General features: G+C 46.9%; 1 protein-coding gene across 7 annotated transcripts in view; it reads right to left on the bottom strand.

Moving 5' to 3' along the window:
- Positions 1-270: 270 nt before the first annotated feature.
- The window catches only part of Plb1 (phospholipase B1), a 131,812-nt gene continuing 111,068 nt past the window's right edge, over positions 271-21,014 (bottom strand). For 6 of the 7 annotated variants that reach the window (XM_074049411.1, XM_074049408.1, XM_074049412.1 and 3 more), the window contains 12 exons: positions 20,020-20,087; positions 19,734-19,777; positions 19,411-19,510; positions 15,918-15,969; positions 14,965-15,045; positions 12,925-12,990; positions 12,344-12,438; positions 10,304-10,382; positions 9,119-9,223; positions 8,514-8,609; positions 1,999-2,073; positions 271-633 (listed from right to left, as the gene is read on the bottom strand). In XM_074049411.1, the coding sequence (XP_073905512.1) occupies positions 430-633; positions 1,999-2,073; positions 8,514-8,609; positions 9,119-9,223; positions 10,304-10,382; positions 12,344-12,438; positions 12,925-12,990; positions 14,965-15,045; positions 15,918-15,969; positions 19,411-19,510; positions 19,734-19,777; positions 20,020-20,087 (1,065 nt within the window). In that variant the 3' untranslated portion in view covers positions 271-429. Of the gene's footprint in view, positions 634-1,998; positions 2,074-8,513; positions 8,610-9,118; positions 9,224-10,303; positions 10,383-12,343; positions 12,439-12,924; positions 12,991-14,964; positions 15,046-15,917; positions 15,970-19,410; positions 19,511-19,733; positions 19,778-20,019; positions 20,088-21,014 lie in introns of those variants that run through there. The other variant, XR_012439640.1, reaches the window with a different exon arrangement.

Genomic DNA, 21,014 nt, shown 5'->3' with positions numbered 1-21,014 from the left:
AGCCAGCTCCAACATTCCAGCCACCACCTGGTGACTAGCATTTCCCCTCCCTTTAAAACTGTAGGTTTGGTGACTGAGAGTGCATTTGTCCTGGGGTCAAGATGGAGTTGTTGGTCCTGACCTAGTTACTCAGGCAGCTTTGCCCAACACAGGACTCCAGCTCCCATACCTGTGTGTTCAACAGATGGCGGGTGAAGGCTGCATGCAAGCTAAGACAAGAATAGAGTGACTCTGGCCTTTATTGAAATTTGTTAATTCCAAAAGCACAGGTCGAGAAGAAGCTCTGGTCCCAAAAGTCGTGATGGTCCCTTTGGCTTCTGATGTTACCAGATGTTGAGGCAAGGCTGTCTTGGTGGCCAAGGCTGCTGTAGTAGAGGGACTGGTGAGGAATGTGGCTGGGGAGTCAGATGAGGACCCATTCACAGAGGCCTAGATACTGACAGTGCTCAGGTTCATTGGTTGGACTTTATTCTGGTGATGTCTTATGGCTCTCCATGCTGTCATTATGAGGATGCCGATTACCAGGCCACATATTGCTGCTATTGGCACAGTCCAGGAGGGCACTTTGTGAGCTTCTGTAGCCTGCTCTGGAAATAGCTGACTATTCCGGACAGTGTAGAGGAAAGGACTCTCCTGGAGAAGAGGTGGGGAGGATTAGAGGTTAAGTAGCTCCACTAACCCAGCTATCTGCCTAAGTCCCCATCCCTGAGAAAGTACAATAACTTTGTGCATCTTCACAGCTCTTCTCTGTTGGAAAGCTCCTTCAGTCACATTGCCTAAACCTTCTGTGAAGATGGATCTCTCAAGTGGTCTACACTCAGCTATAAACTCCCTTTCCTATCAAACCTGACTTTGAAAGATTGGAACTGACAGGGAACTTTTGGAAGAGAATCCTGGGAAGCTGGGAGAGCCTCTACCTCTGACTTCCTGGTCCCTACTGGATTGCTATTCCCAGCCTTCTGTCACAGGCATGCCCAAGGATTGGGGAAAGTCGATGATGAAGAAGGGCCACTGGTTTTGTGGTGAATTAAAGAACCCATGTGAGGAGGGGTGGTGGGGGGTATCTGGTTCCTTTCCTTTCTTCCCTTTCAGTGTACACTAATTGAAGGTCTGTTCTATGAAGCCCCATGCCAGGAACTATATGATGAGGGCTGAGGTGGGATATCTCTCTCATTCCTAGTAGGGAGATAAGACAGGTACAGAAATAATCACAGCATAAAGGAGAATGGATACAAACAGAAAAGGGAGACCAACCCAGGGGTGTGTCTAGGGGCAAGAATGGTAGAATAAGACAAGATGGAATCATAGCTCAGGGAGAAAATATTTGGGCCCAGAAGGAAGTGAGCATTTTCATAGACAGAGAAGAGGGTGAGCCTCAAGAAGCAGATGCAGAAGTGAAAACATGAGAAACTGTGGGGCTCGTCTGGGATGTGAATCTGTTTGCCAGGAGTGTAGAATGTATAATAGTAGGAGGTGGTCTCTCCTCTGGGCAGTTGACACTAGACGAGGATTTTGACAGCCTTGACAAGACTGGAGTTACTTTCTGGGAAGGCTGATCTATGTCTGGCAGCAAGTGCAGGATGATGGGGAAATAGAAGAGAGCTTGAGTAGCAGGTAGGATTTTGTCAGTGGATCAGATGAGGGTGGTGGGCGTGGAAAGGGAAGAAGAGGAATGTAGGCTCCAGGGATAGATATTTCGTCTTGTTTAACTTTGCCTCCCAACTCGCAGCCCCCAGTGTGTGGCATGAGAGAGCTTCTCCATGTAAGATTAAGATCGAGGACCCTCAGATCCCTCAGAAGTAGTGAGTGGTTTAAGGCACCTGCCAAGTGTTGGCCACCCTGCCTCCCCAAGTGACTCTTGTCCATGATGGTCATGGACGCTCCCTTCCTCACTCCATAATAGTGAGGAGATCGAGATGGGAGAGGTGTTGGACACCCCCCATCCCCTTTCCATCCCAAGCAACTGCTCCATCTCAGACAGGTAGGACATTCACTTACAGAGGACGGGCACTTGAGTTTGGCTCGACTATAGGTGAAGTTGTTGGAGGTCGTCTTATGGCCCACTGGCTCCAGCTGCAAAGAGAAAAGGACACTTTGATTCTCTCCCAAGCTGGAAGAGACTTCCTTGTTGGAAGACATACCTCATATAGGTTTCCCTCCCTTTGAAGGGTAGCTTGAAACCACATCATGATAAAACGTGCAGTAGAGACCAACAGCCCTGGCCAGAGCTGGAATTGACTCACAGAATAATGAATCTGTCCAAGAAGGGTGGGACCCTGAATCAATGCCCCTCGATTTACCCAGGAGAAAAATGAGGCTGAGGAGAGAGTGATCAGTCCAGAGTCCACAGTTTGTTTCTGGAAGGGCTGGGACCAGAAAGCCCTTCTTCTCTTGTCTCTCCTTGTGGGTGGCTGTGATTGCAGACATTGGATTTTCAATTTTATAAAATGGTGATAATCATATTTACCAACTTGTCCAAGTGCGTGGGGCTAGTTAATTTCAGGAAAACTTTGAAAACATATTGGTTACCATGACATCCTTACTACATAGTTGGCTTGTCAACCTTCAGAAATTGGAATTATCTCACTTGAGCTACTTTATGTGGTTGTTACATAGATGAAAACATTTACTTGAAATATCTTTGCGGGCAATTGTGATTCTGTGGGGTTCTGATTGAATCCGTCCCATCTCAGGTCCCTCTAAGAATGAGCAGGAAGCTGCAGTACCCCCTCCTCAGAATTTTTAGCCAGTAGCCTATCCCCAGCATGTAGTTAGTAGGGGAAGAACAGATCTGGCACTTTCACCTGGTCTCAGACTCTGTCCCGAACAACAAACCTCCCCCATCATATCATCTGCTTTCTGCCTGTTTTCAGCCACCATGGACTGCCAGTGCAGAAGTGTAAGTGCTCCATCGAAGCTGGTGACCACAACTGGCCATGATCTCACTGTCTGCTGTCTTAATGCCTTTTGCACCCATTCCTTACTAACACAAGTAAAGGAGGAAGGGCAGCTCTGGTCCTGGGAGACACCATGGTGACTCTACTGTGTGGCCAGGTCCTGGTTCTGCCCACAATGACTGAGCAGTGCCAGGTAGGCAACTTAACTGTCCCAAGATTGGGACAAGTGTTAAATGCTATCCTGAAAACTCCACTTATGGTTGTTGTGAGCATCAGATGAGATGATGGCAGGAAAGCATTTGTGAGCCAGGGGCGGCTTACATTGTAAGCTTATTTCCACTTCCTTATTGCTGAGGACAACACAACTGTGTTCTAGTGTAACAGAACCACAGAGTGAAGGCTAACAGTCAAGTTGGCTGATTCCCAGGGATGTTCCAGAAACTAATTGGCAGAGAGGAAAGCTGTGATTGTGTGGGTTTGATGAGCACATCAATTTCCCTTTCCTGCTGGTTCCTTCCCATCAGCACATGTCTACGCTGCTCTCCCATCCTTCACCTTCCTTCTCCTTGCCTCGCATTCCCTCTGTGAGGGAATCCCTAGCTAGAGCTCCTAGTAACTTCCTGAATTGTCTATAGTTGCTGGCTTCCCTTCCCAATCTCCTCCTAGTCTGGCTGCTCATTCCAATTGGTCTGGGGCCTCCATTACTTGACAGCAGCTCTGGTCAAAGTCACCAAAGGCCTTTACATGGCCAAATTCAGTGATCACTTTTTGTCTTCATCTTGCTTGACTTCTCAGCAGTATTTGTCAAAGTTGGCCCCTCCTTCTTGAAACACTTTTCTTGGATGCCTGGATACTATGCTCCTCTACATCCCTCTACCACTTTACTCTAGCTGCCTTGAAAGACGGAATGAATGCCCTAGGGCTTGGTAGGTGGCCCTTTCCTCTTTTCTATTTGCTTTCTCTTGTTCTCAGTTAATTCTATGTTTTTTTGGAATAATAACTCTGCTTTTCTTTTTAAAAAAAAAACTGCAGCCTGACCTTGACTCTGTGCTCCAGAGTCCTATATTAAACAGGATATGTGGATGTCTGGAAGGTATCTCATGTCCAAAATGGAACTAAAATTTCCCCTCCAAAGTGAATTTCTCTACTCATCAATAATTCATTTCTTTTCTTAGCCCCCCAAACCAAGAAACCATCCTTTGTTCCTGTTTTCTGTCACCCATCAGCCAGTTCCAAACATATCCTAAATGACCATGTCTTTGCTCTGCTGCTGTCACCCTGGTTCCGGTCACTTTCATCTCTTGCCTGGATAACAGCAGCTTCCTACTGTCTTTCCACTTGTGCAGCAGCCAGAGGGTAGACGAGAGCATGTCACTGCTGTTTAAAATCAGCCAAGGACCTAGCTCCTCCCTGCCTCTCTGACCTTGTTCACTTCCTTCCCTCACACTGGCCTGTAAGTTCTTCAGACACTTCAAGTTCATTCCTGACTCCAAGCCCACTTGGGTCCTATTTCTTCTCCCTGGAACATTGGCCCCAGACTTCTGCTTGCCTGGCAACCTTGTGACATTCAGTTCTCAGTTCGTGTCATGTCTTTAGTGAAGACACCATTTCTGAATATCCCATATCCTCCTTAACTTTGTTTTTTAAAGCCCTGAATGTGGTCAGACATGACCTTGCTGACTTATTTATCTAATGTTTATTATGTCTTTCCCCAGCTATACTGTATGTTCCACAAAACCATGGGTTCTTCTCCTTTTTACTGCTTAATCCCTGGCACCTGGAACAGTACCTACCACATAGTAGCCCGGGATAAATAGTTGTTGACTAAATGGATGGAGGAATAGAAGTCACCAATACTTGAGTGGAGAAACTCAGGGGCAGAAGTCCTGGAGTGGCCACAGGAAGCGGAGTTGTTTTCCTAGAGACAACCTTTCCTAAGCCAGACACTTCAGGTATCAATAATGGAGGCACTGATAGGCCTGGACAGTGGGCAATGGAGTTGGTGTTCACTGGCCTTGTCCTGGAGATTCAGAGGAGGTACCTGCAGGAACTGGCACATGAGCTGAGAAAGTCAATCTGTGATAAGGGGGTGATCAAGCTCTAACCCAGAGTGTGAAACCACATGGGTGGTGCAGGAAACTACAGAAGTTACTGACTATGAAGTGGAGGCAGAGGCTGGGGGAATGGTGGCCAGAGAGGTGAATCAGAGTCTTGTGTGCTGTGCTAAGAGAACTGCCTTGTCCCTTTCCAAGGTGGGGGACTTGGAAGTTTGAAGGCAGGAGAGTGACAGGTTTTCTTTTACCCAGATTATTCAGTTGCCCTGTGGAGAACAGATCCAAGGAAGTGGTTCATAAGCCCTGCCTGTTAGAATCATCTGGGGAGGTTTTTGTTTTTGGGGGTTTTTTTAGTGCTAAATTCAGAATCTATCCCAGACCAACTGTCAGAATCCCTGGGGATAAGCCCAGACAGGCAGTGGTATTTTTTATTTTTTTAAGTACTCTTTTGATGGAAGCTAACGTAGAAATATATACAAATCACAAGTAAACAGCAGATCAGTTTTGGTAAAGTGAACATAACAGTATCCAAATCAAGAAACGGAACATTATCAGTATTTGGAAGCACCACCTGCCCCCATCCTGCATTCACTCCAGCAAGAAAGACCATCATGCTGACTTCTAACACCATATGCTAAGTTGCTCGCTTTTGAAATATATGTGTATATATAAATGTATATATTTGCATGTTGTCAAAATTTGCTAATCTCCTTGCATAAGGTATTCCATGGTATGGGTGTGCACAGTTTATTCATTCCATTGTTGGAAGATTGAAGCGTTTCCAGTTTGTGACTATTACAAATAACGTTGCTGTGAAAAGTTTTGTATGGACCTTTTGGTGGACGTGTACATGCCTTTTTGTTGGGGATATAACCAGGAGTAGAATTTTTGAGTCTCAGGAAATACATAGGTTCAGCATTATTAGATGTGCCAAAGAGTTTTCCAAAGTGGCTATAGGCACTCCTTTTAAAAGTCCTTCGATGATTCTAACTTGTACTGAGAGCCAGGAATCACTGTTCTAAGGGCTGTAAGTCTAGAGACAGTGACGCCAAGTAGGAAAAGATGCATCTGTCAGCTGGAGTGGGATTTCTAGAGAAGAGAGGTCACACAGCAGTGGAGGAACAGACCTCAGCAAGAGAAGAAAAAGCTCTTTATAAGAAGACAAAAAGGGGCTGCTCATGTGACTCATGTGGTAGAGTGCCTGCCTAGCAAACTTGGGGCTCTGAGTTCAAATCCCAGTACTGGGAAAGAAAAAAGGAAACATTCCCTGGTGCTGCTGGTGCTTCTGGCTTCACCTTTGCAAATGTCTCTAGAGAAGTAAGAAATAAGAAAGTTTAATGTGTTTGTTGCCTCAGTAGGGCACCCTGGGAACATCAGCCAAAGCCTGCAGACACTATGTCATAGGATTCTAATTATGAGACACGAATTCATGGGCTATATGTGTGCTTATCAGGTTGGGAGCAGGAGGGAGGTTAGTGTCAAGGACAGGACACTAAGGGAAGACATAGAAAACCTGGATTCTCATCCCTGTTGTGGCACTAACCAGCAGTGTGATGCTTGGAAAATTGCTTCATGTTTCTGTGTTATAGTTACAGAATGTTCTGGCTAGATGACCTCTTGATCTGTTCCAGCTCTAACAGCCTATTTATTTGATGTGACTCTAAGGGTGAAATTCCAGGAAGAAATGACTGGAAAAGTTGGCATGAAGTTACAGCCTTATGTCTGAGATGGTTTTGGATGAAAACACTGGACTCTATAATTATTTCCCCAAATTATATAGCACAGGATAAGAAACTCATGGATGATTTTAGCTTTGTTTTTCTTTGTTTTTTGTTATTTTGAAACTTGGGGTATGGCTGGGGAACCATGGACAGTCTTCATACCAGTATGGCTTCATGGCAATGCTCACCTTTTATTTATTTATCCTTTCTAAACTTCTTCTACCTGCCTTTATCAAATAAAAGCCTCTCACCTGGTGAATGGAGAGAACTACTGAGCTGCTTTGGAAGGGAAGGTTAGAACTACACTGTTAATTCACACTGGAAGAAACCAATGGACTCTGTCACGTTTAAGTCATCAGTATGACATTAGAGCCCTAGGAGACTCTTGTAAGGGCTTTGGCTTTAAGCAGGCTTGGAAATACCGCCCAGGTATAAAGGCTATACTGTAATGGAAAAGCTGGGAAAGGAAGGCCAAGGGCTTAGATTTCCAAGCTCTCCTTGTAAGATGTGGACTCCCCTGAGATCTTGGGGTAGAAATGGGACAGGAAACAAATTCCCATTCTTTGGGGGAATTTTAAAAGGAATAAAGTCAGATGACTAAGCGACAGACAACTAGCCTTCAAAACGCAATCTCCAAAAGAAACATAACTGGTATCAGGAATTATATTGGGCAAACTTTGATTTTAAAATACAGTGGGGATTGGGTGGATGGTAGGGACTCAAAGATATTTTGGTGGCAATTTAGAGTCCTAGGCTGAAATAGTATGATGGAAAAATTTACATTTGGGCAAAAGATGATGTCAATAGGAGGAAAACACCAGAACACCACCAGTGGAGGAAAACTGAGTCTGTAATTAAATAGGTCAAGGATAAAACCTGATTACATGTTCTGAAAAGATGGGGCTGCTAGAGAGGAGGAGGTAATGTAGCTCAGGAGAAAGTCAATATTGTGAGTCAGCTCAGGAAAACACTGGACATGCTGGATGAGATGACAGGTATGGGAATATTTGCACAGCAGTGGTTGGCAGAGATGCCATGGACTTGAAACAGTAATAAAATGAGGTGTGTAGACTGTTCAGTTGCCATGGGAAAAATGACGGAACATGCAGGTCAGGGTGAGTATTGGGTTACACACTGAGCCTAGATCAAAGGAAGCCATTGGATAGGGAAGGCATTTATTTCATCTGTTCTGTGCAAGAGGATACAGGTATTTGGGGTGACAGTTCAGACACTACAAATACAACTGAATGCATTTGCACTCTCAGTAGGGAGTGGCCAGCTACAAAGGGCAGAGGTGAGGCACAAGGTCAGGTGTTCCTGTGGGCCCTGAGCTGGAGGTTCATTTCATAAGGTTCCCTCGTCCTCCATCAGAGAGGACTGGAATAGGTCTTGGCCTAAGAGAATGAATAGCTGGAAATGTGGTGAGAGACTGGAATACCAGAAGGGTAACAGGGTTGACACTTATCGAAACTGATTATTGCACTGGCTGCTGTTTTTACTTTATCTCAAATTTCTGTGTCTTTTTCACTGTTTCATAGATACAGATAGAAGAGAGATTATTTGCTGAGGTGACAGAGGAAGGGGTGAAGTTGGTACTTTCATTCAATCTATCTGGTTGCAAAGCTATCCTCTCACAGTACCTAGACATAGCTGAGAAAATAAAGAGTGCACATTCATACTAATACCCTTTGAAAAAATATGTCAGGACAAGTAAGGTATACTGCCATTTTGATTTTGAGGAGAAAGGATCTATGCCACTAGTTTTGCCATTATGGAATTTGGAGTCAATATGCTTGGATTCCTCCATTTGACACAAGCTGGCCAGGTCCTCAGTCACTCACCATGTTGTTCCAGAGAGCGATGGCCATCTCAGCATGACCACGGTCTGAGAAGTGAACACAGTCTTCAGAGAAGAAGGTGAGATCTGTTTCCCCTTGCTGGGACCAGAGGCAACCAGAGGAAAGAAGGTTACCATCTGGATATTGCTACCTGCCCACCTCTCCTCCCAGCAGGTGCCTCGGGCATTTCTCCTCTCATCCTTTCAACTCTGCCTTCACCTGGCTCAGATACTGATGGAAAAATCTCCCATATTTTGGATAGTTAAAAAGCAAACATGAAGTATAACCTCCCATGGTTTATCCCTTTTCCTTCAGCATCCCTGCCCTGAAAGCTTAAAAATATAACAATTTTAGGAAGGTTTCCATTCTCTACCAATGCAGCCATTATCAGTTCCATGCCTGGGCAAGGGGTTTGGTTACTATTGATTCCAAATACATACAAAAAAGAAGGAAAGAAAGGAAGGAGGAAGGGAAAGAAGGGAGGGAGGAAGAAGTTACCCTTGGGAGCCCTCTTGGAGAGCGATGTAATGAATAGCCTACTAAAGAAAATACACTCATCCCTAAGATAAGGCCTCACACACAGACTCCCAGGAATGCCTGCAGCTTACCTTATTCAGTGGGATGAGAGTGTTCCGGAAGAAAGGCTGCACGACAACTGCAAAATCCTCACGCTGCATGTACTGCTGCCAGTAGGAGAACTTGGAGATGCCATTCTGGGGATGGGGAGACTTTTCAACCCTGCTGGCAAGGCTAAACACACAGGGTCTACCCCTGCAGCTTTGGGTTGGTTGTGACAGCAGTGAACCCATCCTAGATACAGATGACTTAAAGGGGCTACACTGGTGTGATGTATGCATTCATTCATCCTGCACCATTCAATGAACACCTGGATCTCAAGGCCCTGTACTGGCTGTCAGAATCAGAGTTGAACTGAACCTAGTGGACCCCAGATGGAGAAACACATCTGCAGGCCCTACCCAGTTCCATTGTAAGGCCTCTGTAAAGGCTGAGCCTGAGCCACTGACCACACCACCTGAGCCTGATTATCCTTACTGCATGAAAAATTCATTTAGACCCAGCTCAGATGGGAGCATCTCAGCACCAGCTCCCCCAAATGCCCATGAACTTTAGGGGGTGAGAGTCCATGGTTGTTGGACTTAAGTGCCAAAACATGGTGTGTAAAAGGAATAGCCTAGATGTGAAAACATGAGAACTGAAGACAAGGTCCAAGCTCAAATGCAGACTGAACAGATCTGGAGCGGTATCTGAGCATGAAGTGGAGTCGGGGAGCTTCTCAGAGGAGGAAGATTTGCTTTATGAGGGAAGATGGGTAAGTTTTCAGAAAGGCTCAGGGTGGATGTGCCCAGAGAGGAAACAACAGGGGCATAGCTGCAGGAGAACTGGGAACATGAGAGAGGAAGTGGGAGTGGAGGTGTATAGGGTGGGGCTAAGCCTCACGTGCCAAGGAGAGGAAGGTAAAAGAAAGAGGGAGACAGGTGCAGCGACCCTTGGAGAGATGTGACCCACATGAAGGTTGGATAAGGTTGGATAAGGGAGTAACCACATGGAGGTTACTCTGCGGACCAAGTGCTGTTTATCTTTTCAAGCTGACTGGTGGCCAGGATTCTCCCAGTTGCCACTTTGGGATTTCTTCCTACCTGCATCTCCAGCCTTGGTGTTCAGAGCTGCCTTTTAGGGCGTGGCTTGCTGTCTACCAACCTCTGCTGAACACATGTGTTCTGCATCTTTGCTCAGGGAGCCCAGGGGCAGGTAAAGGAGGGCTGCAGGCTTACCTGCAGGTTCCAGTTCACTTTCTTCAGCTCCTGCATTGCCAAGGAGTCTTGAGAGTATTTGAGGCAACTGCAGTTCCTCCTGTGAGACAAGACAAGGACTCTGGGGTTAAGGCTCCCTGGATGGCCTAGCTCTTTCCTCCTGACACACTGAGGCAGCTGCTACCTCCAGGGATGGGCAGCCTTTGTTGCCTCAAGGGGACATGGTAGGGAGATGACATACAAGTACCTTCACAACACTGACTCTTGGATGAAGCTCAGAGATCCCTAACTCAGGGGCATGGTTTGGATCTTCAATGTACCTCCCCCAAAAGCTTATGTATTGAAGACTTGGTTTCCAGCTGATGGTATTATTGAGAGGTAGAGGAACCTTTAGGAGATGAGGCCTCATTGGAGGAAGTAGGCCATTGGAAGCACGACCTTGAAGGGAATATTGAGACCCCAGCCCTTTTCTCTCTCTCTTCTTTTGCTTCCTAGCCTCCACGAGTGAGCATCTCTGTTCTACCATGCATTCCCTATCATGATGTTCTGCCTTGTCACAAAGCAATGGAGCCAAGCAACTATGGACTGAGACCTCTGAAACCATGAGCCAAAATAAATCTTTCTTCCTCTAGGTTGATGATCTCAGATGTTAGTCACAGCGATGGAAAGCTAACTAACACAAGGGGCTTGTTTACAGTTAGGGAAATTAGCACCTGAGGTCTGGTTGCCTTGTACACAGGCTGCCCATTACCTTTGCCCCTGATGACTTCTTCCCAAGCTGTGCCCCCTGGGGTTCCTGCAGTGAAGGACTGGGCAAGGAGAGGGCTGGAGTTTAGGGAAGATCATCATGAGACTCTGTCTTTGGGGATGGAGTCATTCCTTATGCTCCTGCAGCCTCTCAGCTTTGCCTCTGAGTGCTTAGGACTCTTTTAGGGCTCCAGTATGGGAAGTCTGTTGGAAATCTGGGGAGAACCAACCAGCTCAAAACACCCCTGTCAAGGTGGAATGCAATACCACAGAGATGGAGGAGCCACTGGGACCCTACCAGCAAAGTCCCACCATTGGGACCCTACCACCACTACCACCAAAGTCATTCCACCTAGCTGGTTCCTGGAACCAGCTGGCCACCTTCACAGCAAATCCATTTGACCTCAGAGAGTACTCCTCAGTCATGGGCAGTCCCTGCCCTGACAGCAACAGTCACACAAACTCTGCATGCCCCTCTGGTCTCAGAAGATGCCAGCTTCCTTCCTGTCAGGGTCCCACTGATATTTTAAGAATCCCAGCCCCCAGCAGGGATTGTTGTCTTGCCCATGAAAACCTTGTCTCCAAGCCCAGCTTTTAAAGATAAGTAAAAGCTTCTTTTCCCTAGAGCCTTCCCTGGCTCCTTATGCATATTTCCTGTTGACATCATGTCTACCTGGAGGGAAGGTGATATCCCTATTTTATAAGTAAGGAGTAAGAGGCTCAGAGAAGTTATGTGGTTTCTTCAAGGTGCCATAGTTCCTCAATGGCAGAGCAAGGATTTGAGGGAAGATGGAGCTTACTGTCCTATGCTGCCCCTCAGCAGGGAACAACTTGCCAAAGCTGGACTTTAGAATCAGAAATGTCAGGGAGCTGGGCACCGGTGACTCACACCTGTAATCCTAGCTATTCTGGAGGCAGAGATCAGGAGGCTCATGGTTTGAAGCCAGTCCAGGCAAATAGTTCATGAGACCCTATCTTGAAAAACCTCACGACCAATAAAAGGTCTGGCAGAGTAGCTCAAGTGGTAAGAGCACCTGTTAGGAAGCATGAGACCTGAGTTCAAACCCAGTGCCACCAAAAAAAATGTCAGGGAGCCTTAAAGATCATTTGGTCTACATTAAAGCCAGAGAAATGAAGGGACTCACATACAGTAGGCATCCAGTCACACAGAGACATTTCTAAGTGATTTTCCAAGCTTCTGGCTAATAGCTCATGTGGGCTCACCTGACTCTGTCCCCATTGTTCTCCGATGATACCTGTGAGCCCTGCCCTCCCCAGGTACCCTTGCCCTGGAACCATGACCTATGTACTTACTGAACTGCCAGAGGCATGACACAATTCCCGCCTTGGCTCTGGTACAGGCCAGCAAACTCCATGACCTCCACCACATTGATGAAAACCCTGGGAAGCTATAGGGAGCAGAGGGGTGGGCTTCATGAGTCCCCAGGCAGTTGTAGGAAGGAGCTTGGGGGACTGCCTTCAATCCAACTTCTCCTCTTCAATTTTAACCAAAAAAGAAACAAGGCCCAGAGAGGGGTGTGACTTGTATGATCTCACTGAATCTTCTTTAGTGCCCCACTTCATTGACTGGGAAGCAGAGATACAGAGAAGTCCCTTTGCTATTAAGGCACAGAGCCTGGGTGCAAACCCAGTCAGTTGGCTCTTTGCTACTCTATAATTCAGTCTCTGAGCCAGTCAGAATTTCTTTATCAGCTGGGAGATGCTACCCTCCCATCCTGCCTAGGTGGCCACTCATGGGGGTCTCCACTCAGTGTGCATCTCACTAGACACAAATTGCCTAGGTGTGATCAGGGAGGGAACCCCCTCCCCCCAGTGAGGAAGCAGACAGGTAGGCTGCTGGCAGGACCTGGAAATAGGCTGCTATTTGTTCCTACCTCCTCATAGAAGATGTCTAGGGCACGTTGGATGTGCTGGACGTACTGTGCAGTGGAGTGGTTCTTCTACAAAGAGAAAAGAGGGCTCTCTTTAGCCCCTGCATTGCACTCTGGGAGGAGACAAGAGCACAGAAAGGGCTTAGGGGCCTGAGCTGATGGCTAAGGGAGTACAGAGGGGCTTTGGTGGTCCTGGCCAGGTTGGGAAGCCCAAACCTTGTTGCTGGTTTACACAGAGACTCCTGTAAGAAGCTCCTCCTTGACCCATACCAGCCCTGCCCCTCATGGTTTCAAACTCAAACACAGACAGAACTGGCCTGGGGCCTATTCCTTCTCCAACCCTTCTGTCACTTGATCTCAGAGCCCCGATGATCTCCCTATCTCTTTCCTTTGGCTCATGCTGGTCCCACTGCCTGGAACCCTTTGCTCTCCTGCATCTTGCTAAATCCTGTGCCTGTGACTCAGCCTAAGGGGCTCTTCTGACCCATTTCCCTATGTGGAGGCTGATGTAAAGGTGAGCCATAGCACTCTAGGTGATGTGTATGGGGCACATAATAGGTGCTCAGTAAATGCTTGCTGACTGACTCTTGGGGCTTTGCTTTATATCATGCAGAAGTCACATTTGGATATGGCTCTGGGCCAAGTGTCAGAAGGAGACTGATACCAGAGCATGGGTGATCCCCCAAAATCTCATGCCAAATGTGGAAAACCTCCTGTCTGCAGGAGGGGAGGTGCCTGGGAAGTCACACCAGGAGGTGGGAGCAGCAGCCTGTTTTTTTGTTTTGTTTTGTTTTTGTTTTTCTTGAGACAACGAGCTATGGCAGGGCAAGACCCTGTGAGCTCAATTCTGACTCATTGCTGGGCAACAAATGTGCCCCATGGATACCTGATCATAGAACTCCTGCCCACAGCCACCAGAAGTGGTGCTGAGAGTAAGTGGGGAAAGGAAACAAGCCTTTCAAGAACTATCAAGACAGATAGTTCTGCTAAAGAGTTAGAGCAGGAGCCAAGGGACTATTGTCTCCTTCCTCAGACTTGACCTGAGTGACCTGGTGATGGCCTCTGGACCCTTTTCACAAGAGCATACTCTCAGGAGTCTAGACCTGACTGTGATGCAGGGCAGGTGTGCTGGGGCTGCAGATGGCATCTCCCCACACCAAGTGTCCGCAGGCAGCTGTGGGTCACATCTGGCTTCCAGTGATTCCTACAGTCCGGTACCCAGGAGTATTGAAATCCCATTGGCTTATTCCTGTCTCTCTGTGTGGTAAGGGAGAGGACGGAGGCAAGAAGTTTGGAAAGGCTGCCCCAGTGTGGGGGAGGATAATCTCACCAAGCCCTTGGTAGTTACTCTCCATGAGCCACTAGGAGCCATAAATACCTTCTCCCCTGCCTGTGGCTGTCAAATATCTTACTACAACCTCAGAATCAGGGCAGCTGCCTTTTCCTGGCCAAATAAAATACAGGCTGTCCCCACCTTAGAACAAGATGTATTCCAAAAGTTACAGCTTCTGAAAATTTGTAAGTCTGGACATGTTTCTCCAAAGAAACAACGTTAGGAATGGGGTTGGGTTCCCAGGCCAGATGGCTGCGGTTGGTTAACTCGTGATGGCCCTGAAGGGAAATAAGTCACAATACCAGGCTGGTTCAATTTGTCCAACCCCATTTATAAGATGGTGTTGCCTCTCCTGCACAATAGGGAAGAGACTCCAGGTAGCTGAGGGTTGGAGAGTCACTAGTAACCTATTGACAGCAGACAGCAGTATTTGTGTGCTTAACAGAGGCTGCCTCCTCAGTGCCTGAAGAATAGGTTCATCTAGACCTTTCTTCTGGAATAGGAGAGCCAATTCAGCTGCAACCCCAGGGTCCATTCACGCAATGGGGAAAGTCATGTCTCATCTGCTCTGTGTGAACCAGGGGCTGCCTGGGGAAGATTCAGGTGCTTGGAAGGCAGGCAGGAGGGAGGAGGGGGGCATTGAGCAAGGATAATGACAGACATCAGCAACTTCATTCTCAGGCCCCCAGTGGGGCTGGTCATGGACCCACCGGATCCTGGCAGTAATGACACAAGTCACTGCTCCCAATGAAGAGTGTGATCAGCTTCCAGTCTTTCTTCACATCGATTTCCTGAAGGGACAGACCCTGAGTTTAGACTTTGGTGGAGGGGATGGAGGGGGTACTCACCAGCCCTCCCAGCCCGTACCCCAGGTGCCTTTCATGCTCTTTTTATTACCACAGAGACGCACAGGGTGAGGACCCTACTTTCCCATGCTGTCTGGCGAGAAGGGAGTTACACACACAGAATTGCGTGTGTTTGGAGGGGGGCTGTCTGCTCTCACAGGGGCAGATGTGATGATGTCTTTCTTGAGAAAGTACCAATCCACGATGAAGTAGATGACGTATGCTCTACAGTTCCTAAGTCCATTAAAGGCTGTGTGGATTAACATGTGCCCAAAATGTGATCTAAGGCTTTTTGAAGAAGTCTATGGCAAAAGATGCAGCCAGCAGCCAAAGCCACCACTTGGAAAGGTTCTTAGGGCCTGCGTCCAGGGAGGGAGAACGGCAGCCAGAGCCCAGCAGGGACTGAGAGATGGGGTGGAGCCTGGGAAGGCCCTCAAGCAACACATTCCCTCTCAGCCACCACCATAATAGGAGTCCTGCCAGGAGCTCAATTCCAAGGCATAAACACAGAGCATTAAAAAAAAAAGAAAAGAAAAGAAAAAGAAAAAGTACAAGAGAGACTTTTCAGAGGGGCTGGGTGATCAGGAAGGAGGAAGGATTGAAATGAGAAGCCTATTTTTAGCACCTTGTGTTTACATAATAGGGCTCTGGGAAGCCAACTCTTGGGTAAAGAGGGACGCTACCAGAGGCCAAGGTCACAACTGACCAACTCTCTGATCCACCTCACCTTCCTGTAGCCTGTGCTGGGGAGCCCCCTGGGACCCAGAGGCCTGTACCCTCCCTGCACCTTTCAAGAGTGGCCTGGAGCCGGTACTCACAAGGCTGGTTTTAATTCGCTTCACCAGGTCCCAGGCCTGGGCTGGCATGTCCCTGGCCAGGGGGAAGAGAAGGAGATTAGAGTTGTTCAGGAGCAAAGGGTTGAGATGTGGATCTGGGACAGGGCAAAATAGCTACAAAGGTTATTCTTCAGGATGTGCTGATACGATGTCTCCTTTCCATAAATCTGTCTTGTCCTACTCAGAGAGCTGCCATGGACCTTAGGGCCACATTGATTCAGACCCTGCCACCCTGTGAGCAGTCTCTAACCACCCCCTCGGCAGGGCCTCACTGGCCTCGGATGCCAGGACCTGGCTGACCTGGCCATCGGGGATTTTCCCTGCTATTTCATCAGGCTTTTTCATTGCAAGCCAAGCCTGTTCAATTCTCCCTCAGTTGCCTGTTTTAAAAATAAACTTTGGTATATTTGAAAAAAGTCACAGCCCTAAATTATCCTCAGCTTTCTCCTTTCCAGGCTTAATAAAAGTTAACTTTTATTTCTGGGATCCACTCTGCTCTTTAATCCTTTTGTTTCTCTTCTCTGTACTTACTTGAACCCCCCCATTGCCTCTTTTTTTTTTTTAACCCCTCAAACAAAACAGGATGGAGGAGACAATGTGGACAAGATTAGCTCTCCCTTCATCCCCAGACGTCTGCTACAAACGAACAATGCTATTTTGGATGCGTGATGCGTATGCCAATGGAATAGTACTCAGCAGTGAAAACAAATGTGCTATTCCAAATAACATGGTTGCTTCTCAAAATAATTTTGCTGGATGAAAGAAGTCAGGCCAAACCGCCATTTCCCCCTCCCCCACAAAACAAATAGATGCTCTTTGATTCTACATAAAATTCTAGAAAATTCAAACTAACCTATAGTGATAGAATACAGATTAGTAAGGTCGCCTTAGGTCTGGGGAAAGGGGAGAGACAGGAAGGGGCAGAGGGAGATATCACAAAGAGGCACAAGGAAACTTCTATGGGTGATGAATATGTTTATTATCTTGGTTAGGGGTGATGGTTCCACAGGTAGATAACACATGCCAGTACTTGTTAAATTGTATACTTTTAGTATGTACAGTTTATTGTGTATCAATTATACTTCAGTAAAGTTGGTTCTTAAAAAAAAAGATATGTATATGAGAAGTTGGGTCAACAAAGACATACAATCAATAGAAGCTTCCGTGGAAGAAGCCATCAAAGTAAAAACCTAAGTAGGATAGCCTAATAAACAGGGCACTGGTCAAGCATGCACGACACCATCACTGCCCTTACTTGTCCTTAGGGACAATTTATACATCCAGGATCACATCCTGTACATTAATGTCATCCACAGCCATGTCAAAAGACTACAAAGTCTATCCTGGTCACAGGTGACCACAGAAGTGCCTACAAACTTAATAGGTTCAAGATGTGATTAATATTATCTTAAGGGTTGTAGAAGTGAGGAGTATCCACTTCCTCCCTCTTCCCATCAGCCTTTGCTCTGAGCTTATTTATCCATAGCTCCTCCATTTCTTTTTCAGCCCCCACGCTCTGTGAGCTTGCATGGGTCACTGAATCCTGCTAGGGCAGCTCCTTTAGCAAGGAGCTAAATGGTTTTAAGGGTCCTTGCTAATTTTCATTTGCTTGACCAAGTCAGGATCTGGGATTGCCTGTCCTGAGGCAGGAGGACATTTGTCTTTAGAATACCTAGTTGACACTTTAGACTGTACTGTCCTCCTTACTGTATTCCATGAGTAAGTATCTGATTATTTCAGCCTGCAACGTTGCCATATACAACACTGTCTTCTCTCAAAAGTTATTTCCTATTAGTCTAGTCTCCTTACCTAGGCTGGAAGCTCTCTGAGCAGAGAGTTCACCTTTTTGTTCTTTTGTGTCTCTTAGTAATGACCCACAGTGTTGAATGAGTTCTTGCTTACTGATCAATGGGTAGGAAGCGAGCTGTCAAATAAAACTTTGAAACTTTATCCTGGTGTGTGTGTGTATTCTATAAATTGTACTAAAGTCTTTCCAAAGATTACCTCATTTAATCCTCAGGACAACTCTGAGAGCCAGGTACTATTAGTATCCCTATTTACAGATGAAGAAACTAAGACTCAGATATTAAACAACTTGCCCAAGGTCACACAGCTAGCAAGTCTCTGAGGTGGGATTTGGACACAGATGGTCTGATCGCATACCTCATGATCCTCAAAGCTCTGCTATGGTGTTGTCATTAGTGAACTCATCCTTAGCCACACTAATGAACAATACAGTGGATTTCTGCTCTGGAGATCTGGAAAGTAATAGGATAATTCTCCAATCTTACTTCAGTGACAAAGGCTTACTCTCATTTCCCCCGATACTGGACACGAGAGGTGTCTTATATGTCGAACTACCTCTCTTCCACTGACCTTAGTCTGATGGAGAGGCTGAGCAGCAGTGGAATAGATAAAGCAATTAAGAGAAGGGAAGGAAGAAAGGGGTTCAAATGCCATCAGACTAAGGAACTAACTCCTGGTTAATAATGCCTGGGCTAAATAACAATGACAATGATGACAGAAATCATAACAGTGATTAGATGTTGGAATATGGGCCCAACAAAGTCTAGTTGTTTGTTTTTCAGAAAAATAAGTCCTTCCTGCTTGTGATGTTGAGGAACTTGCAATGCTTCCTGTGACTCACAGACCTAAGAGGAACTTGGGGTCCAGGTTACAGGCTCTGAAGGGAATGCTCGCTGTAAGCAGAGTGAGTCAAGTCAATGTCGTTTCCCTGGTGATGTAAGCATAGCAATCCTTCTACAAAGCAAATACCCAGCACGCTCCATGCAGAAAATCAACGAACCAGTCAGGCATTTCAGCTTTAATTGTCTGAGTTGTTGTCAACAACAGAAATCCCAGTGAAAACAAATGATCACCATGCTATGTATGGGGTGGGGGTGGGGGTGACCTCTAACTCTCTAGTGTCAAAATATAGCTTTTGCAAAGTAGTAGACTTTGCAAGTTCTGAGATGAGATGGGGAAGAGAAGAAGGGCAGACATCACAGGTCAGGCACTGAGTTTCCCATGGTGTTGAGAGCCACCCTGCATGTGTGATGTGTAACTCTGCTAGGTAGGAGATAGACTGAGGCCAGCGCCTGCCTGTCAGGATAGATGTGCTCTTCCTGCTCCCCTGGAGGCCATGATACCACAGTATTTAGAGTTTCATTCAGGCATGGTCTGACCCTGGCTCCTCTGATAACTTGCAGGGTGAACTTGACTGTTTAGGAAACTTTCTAAGCCTCAGTGTCCTCATCATAGTGCCTGTGTCCGAAGGTATGAGAATCACATGAGATAATCCTTACAGAAGGTTTGGTGCAGGGCCAGCACACAGACAGTGCTTTGCACAGCAGTTATGACCCATCTGGACCAGGCTCCCAGGCACCATCCTTTTTGCTTCCTGCTGTTTCTACCTCGATCCCACCTTGACCTCTCAACCTCACTGCCCCTCTCCCTCTTGTAGCTGTCTACTCACCACGCTGTAGCTCCTTCCACTGCTACATTTAATCCCGCTGTCTCCTCCCAGAAACCAGTGGAGAATCCAAAGATGGAAGGGTTGAACTTCTTCAGAATGTCTTCAAAGAAAGAAGAGGCGAGAGCACAGGTGACAGGAGGCAGGAGCCCTCAGGAACTGAGGGGGCTGTGCAGTCTTGGGGCACAAATGTGTGGCAGGAGGGTCCTGGACTTTCTGGAGCTAGCAGGCTTCCCTCCCTCTTCCCCTCCTCCAGACAGAAGAACTTGACCTCAGTGAGGTTGTGATGGCCATAGTGACAGTGCTTCTCGGTGCCGACCACTTACTGGGCAGTGTAGTGTGGTTCTCCAGCACGCCATCTCCGCCAATGCTAGGGAAGAGAAAGCATCTTTATTAAAGGGTCCCTGGCCTGCTGTTCCAGGTGTTGTCATATGCAGATTCTGCCCTGAAGCATCACTCTCACCACCCTCAGGGCCAACACAAGCATCATGGAGTCTCTTTGGGTCTAACAGCTGGACCATGGGTACCCAACTTTACTCTGGAGGGGTAAACACACTCCTCACGTCTCTTTGGGGAAATGTTATCAATAGAGTGAACCAAGAACAGCCTCACCTCCAGGAGAGCCCCCTCCAGGATGTGAGTAGATTGTTAGAATTTATTGGTCTAGCTCCCATCGCTGTCTGTGAAAAGAAAAAAGAACTTTCCAGTCTGCTCCTGGGCCAGGATGCAGGTAGAGGGTACTAGGAGAGGCCCCTCTAGTCTTGGTGTAGCAGCCAGGACCCAGATTTGCCACCTAAAGCTCTGAGTTGTCACGTTCTTCTCTCAGACCTCTATCAACAACCAGAAAATCAGTGAACCGGGTCAGGCATTTCAGGAACCAAGTCTTGTCGATTCTCTCTTCCTGACCTCTTTAGTGCGTGTTCTTTCTCTCGTTCCTTTTGCCATGTTGCTGAAGGAGACCCTCCCCTCCCTGCCATGGCCAACACTCTGGCCTCCTCCCTAACCTCTCAGGCTCCAGTCTCTGTTCTTTTCCCGCCAGCAGGGCTGACACTGTTCTCCGGGCACATCTCTCTCTGAATGTCACCTGTCTCTCATCTATGTGTCTCTCTTACCTTCAGGGTCAAAGGCAAGTCCTGTCCCCAGTGGGGGGCTCATGAGCTGGTGTCCACTTTCCTTCTCCTAGTTTGCTCCCTCTTCCCTGTCCCAACAAACCTTCAGGTCTAAGCACTTTGATGAGGTCTAAGCATTTCCAAAGCACCATGGCCTTGCTTTACTCTTTTCTGTTTCCACCCACGTGCTTCCCTTCCTGGAGTGCTGAATGCCCTCCTTTGCAGCTCTGGCATATGTAATTCATTCTCTCCAATGCTTGTCAGTTCCTACCTCCTCTACAGAGCTTTCTCTATATACTAAGTATATATATATATACTATATACTATATACTAAGAGGAAAATCCTCTTTGAAATTGACAAAAGTAACCCATGTTCACCATAATCAGTGAAATAATACAAAGACTTAAAAGTCTTTTTTTTGACAGTACTGGAGTTTGAACTCAGGGCCTCACACTTGCCAGCTACTCTACCACTTGAGCCATGTCCCCACCCCTTTC

This window comes from Castor canadensis, chromosome 12, assembly GCF_047511655.1.
Source record: "Castor canadensis chromosome 12, mCasCan1.hap1v2, whole genome shotgun sequence".
NCBI classification, from domain to species: Eukaryota; Metazoa; Chordata; class Mammalia; order Rodentia; family Castoridae; genus Castor; species Castor canadensis.
Note: the sequence above shows the minus strand (reverse complement) of the source record. Positions and strands in the feature narration are given on the sequence as shown.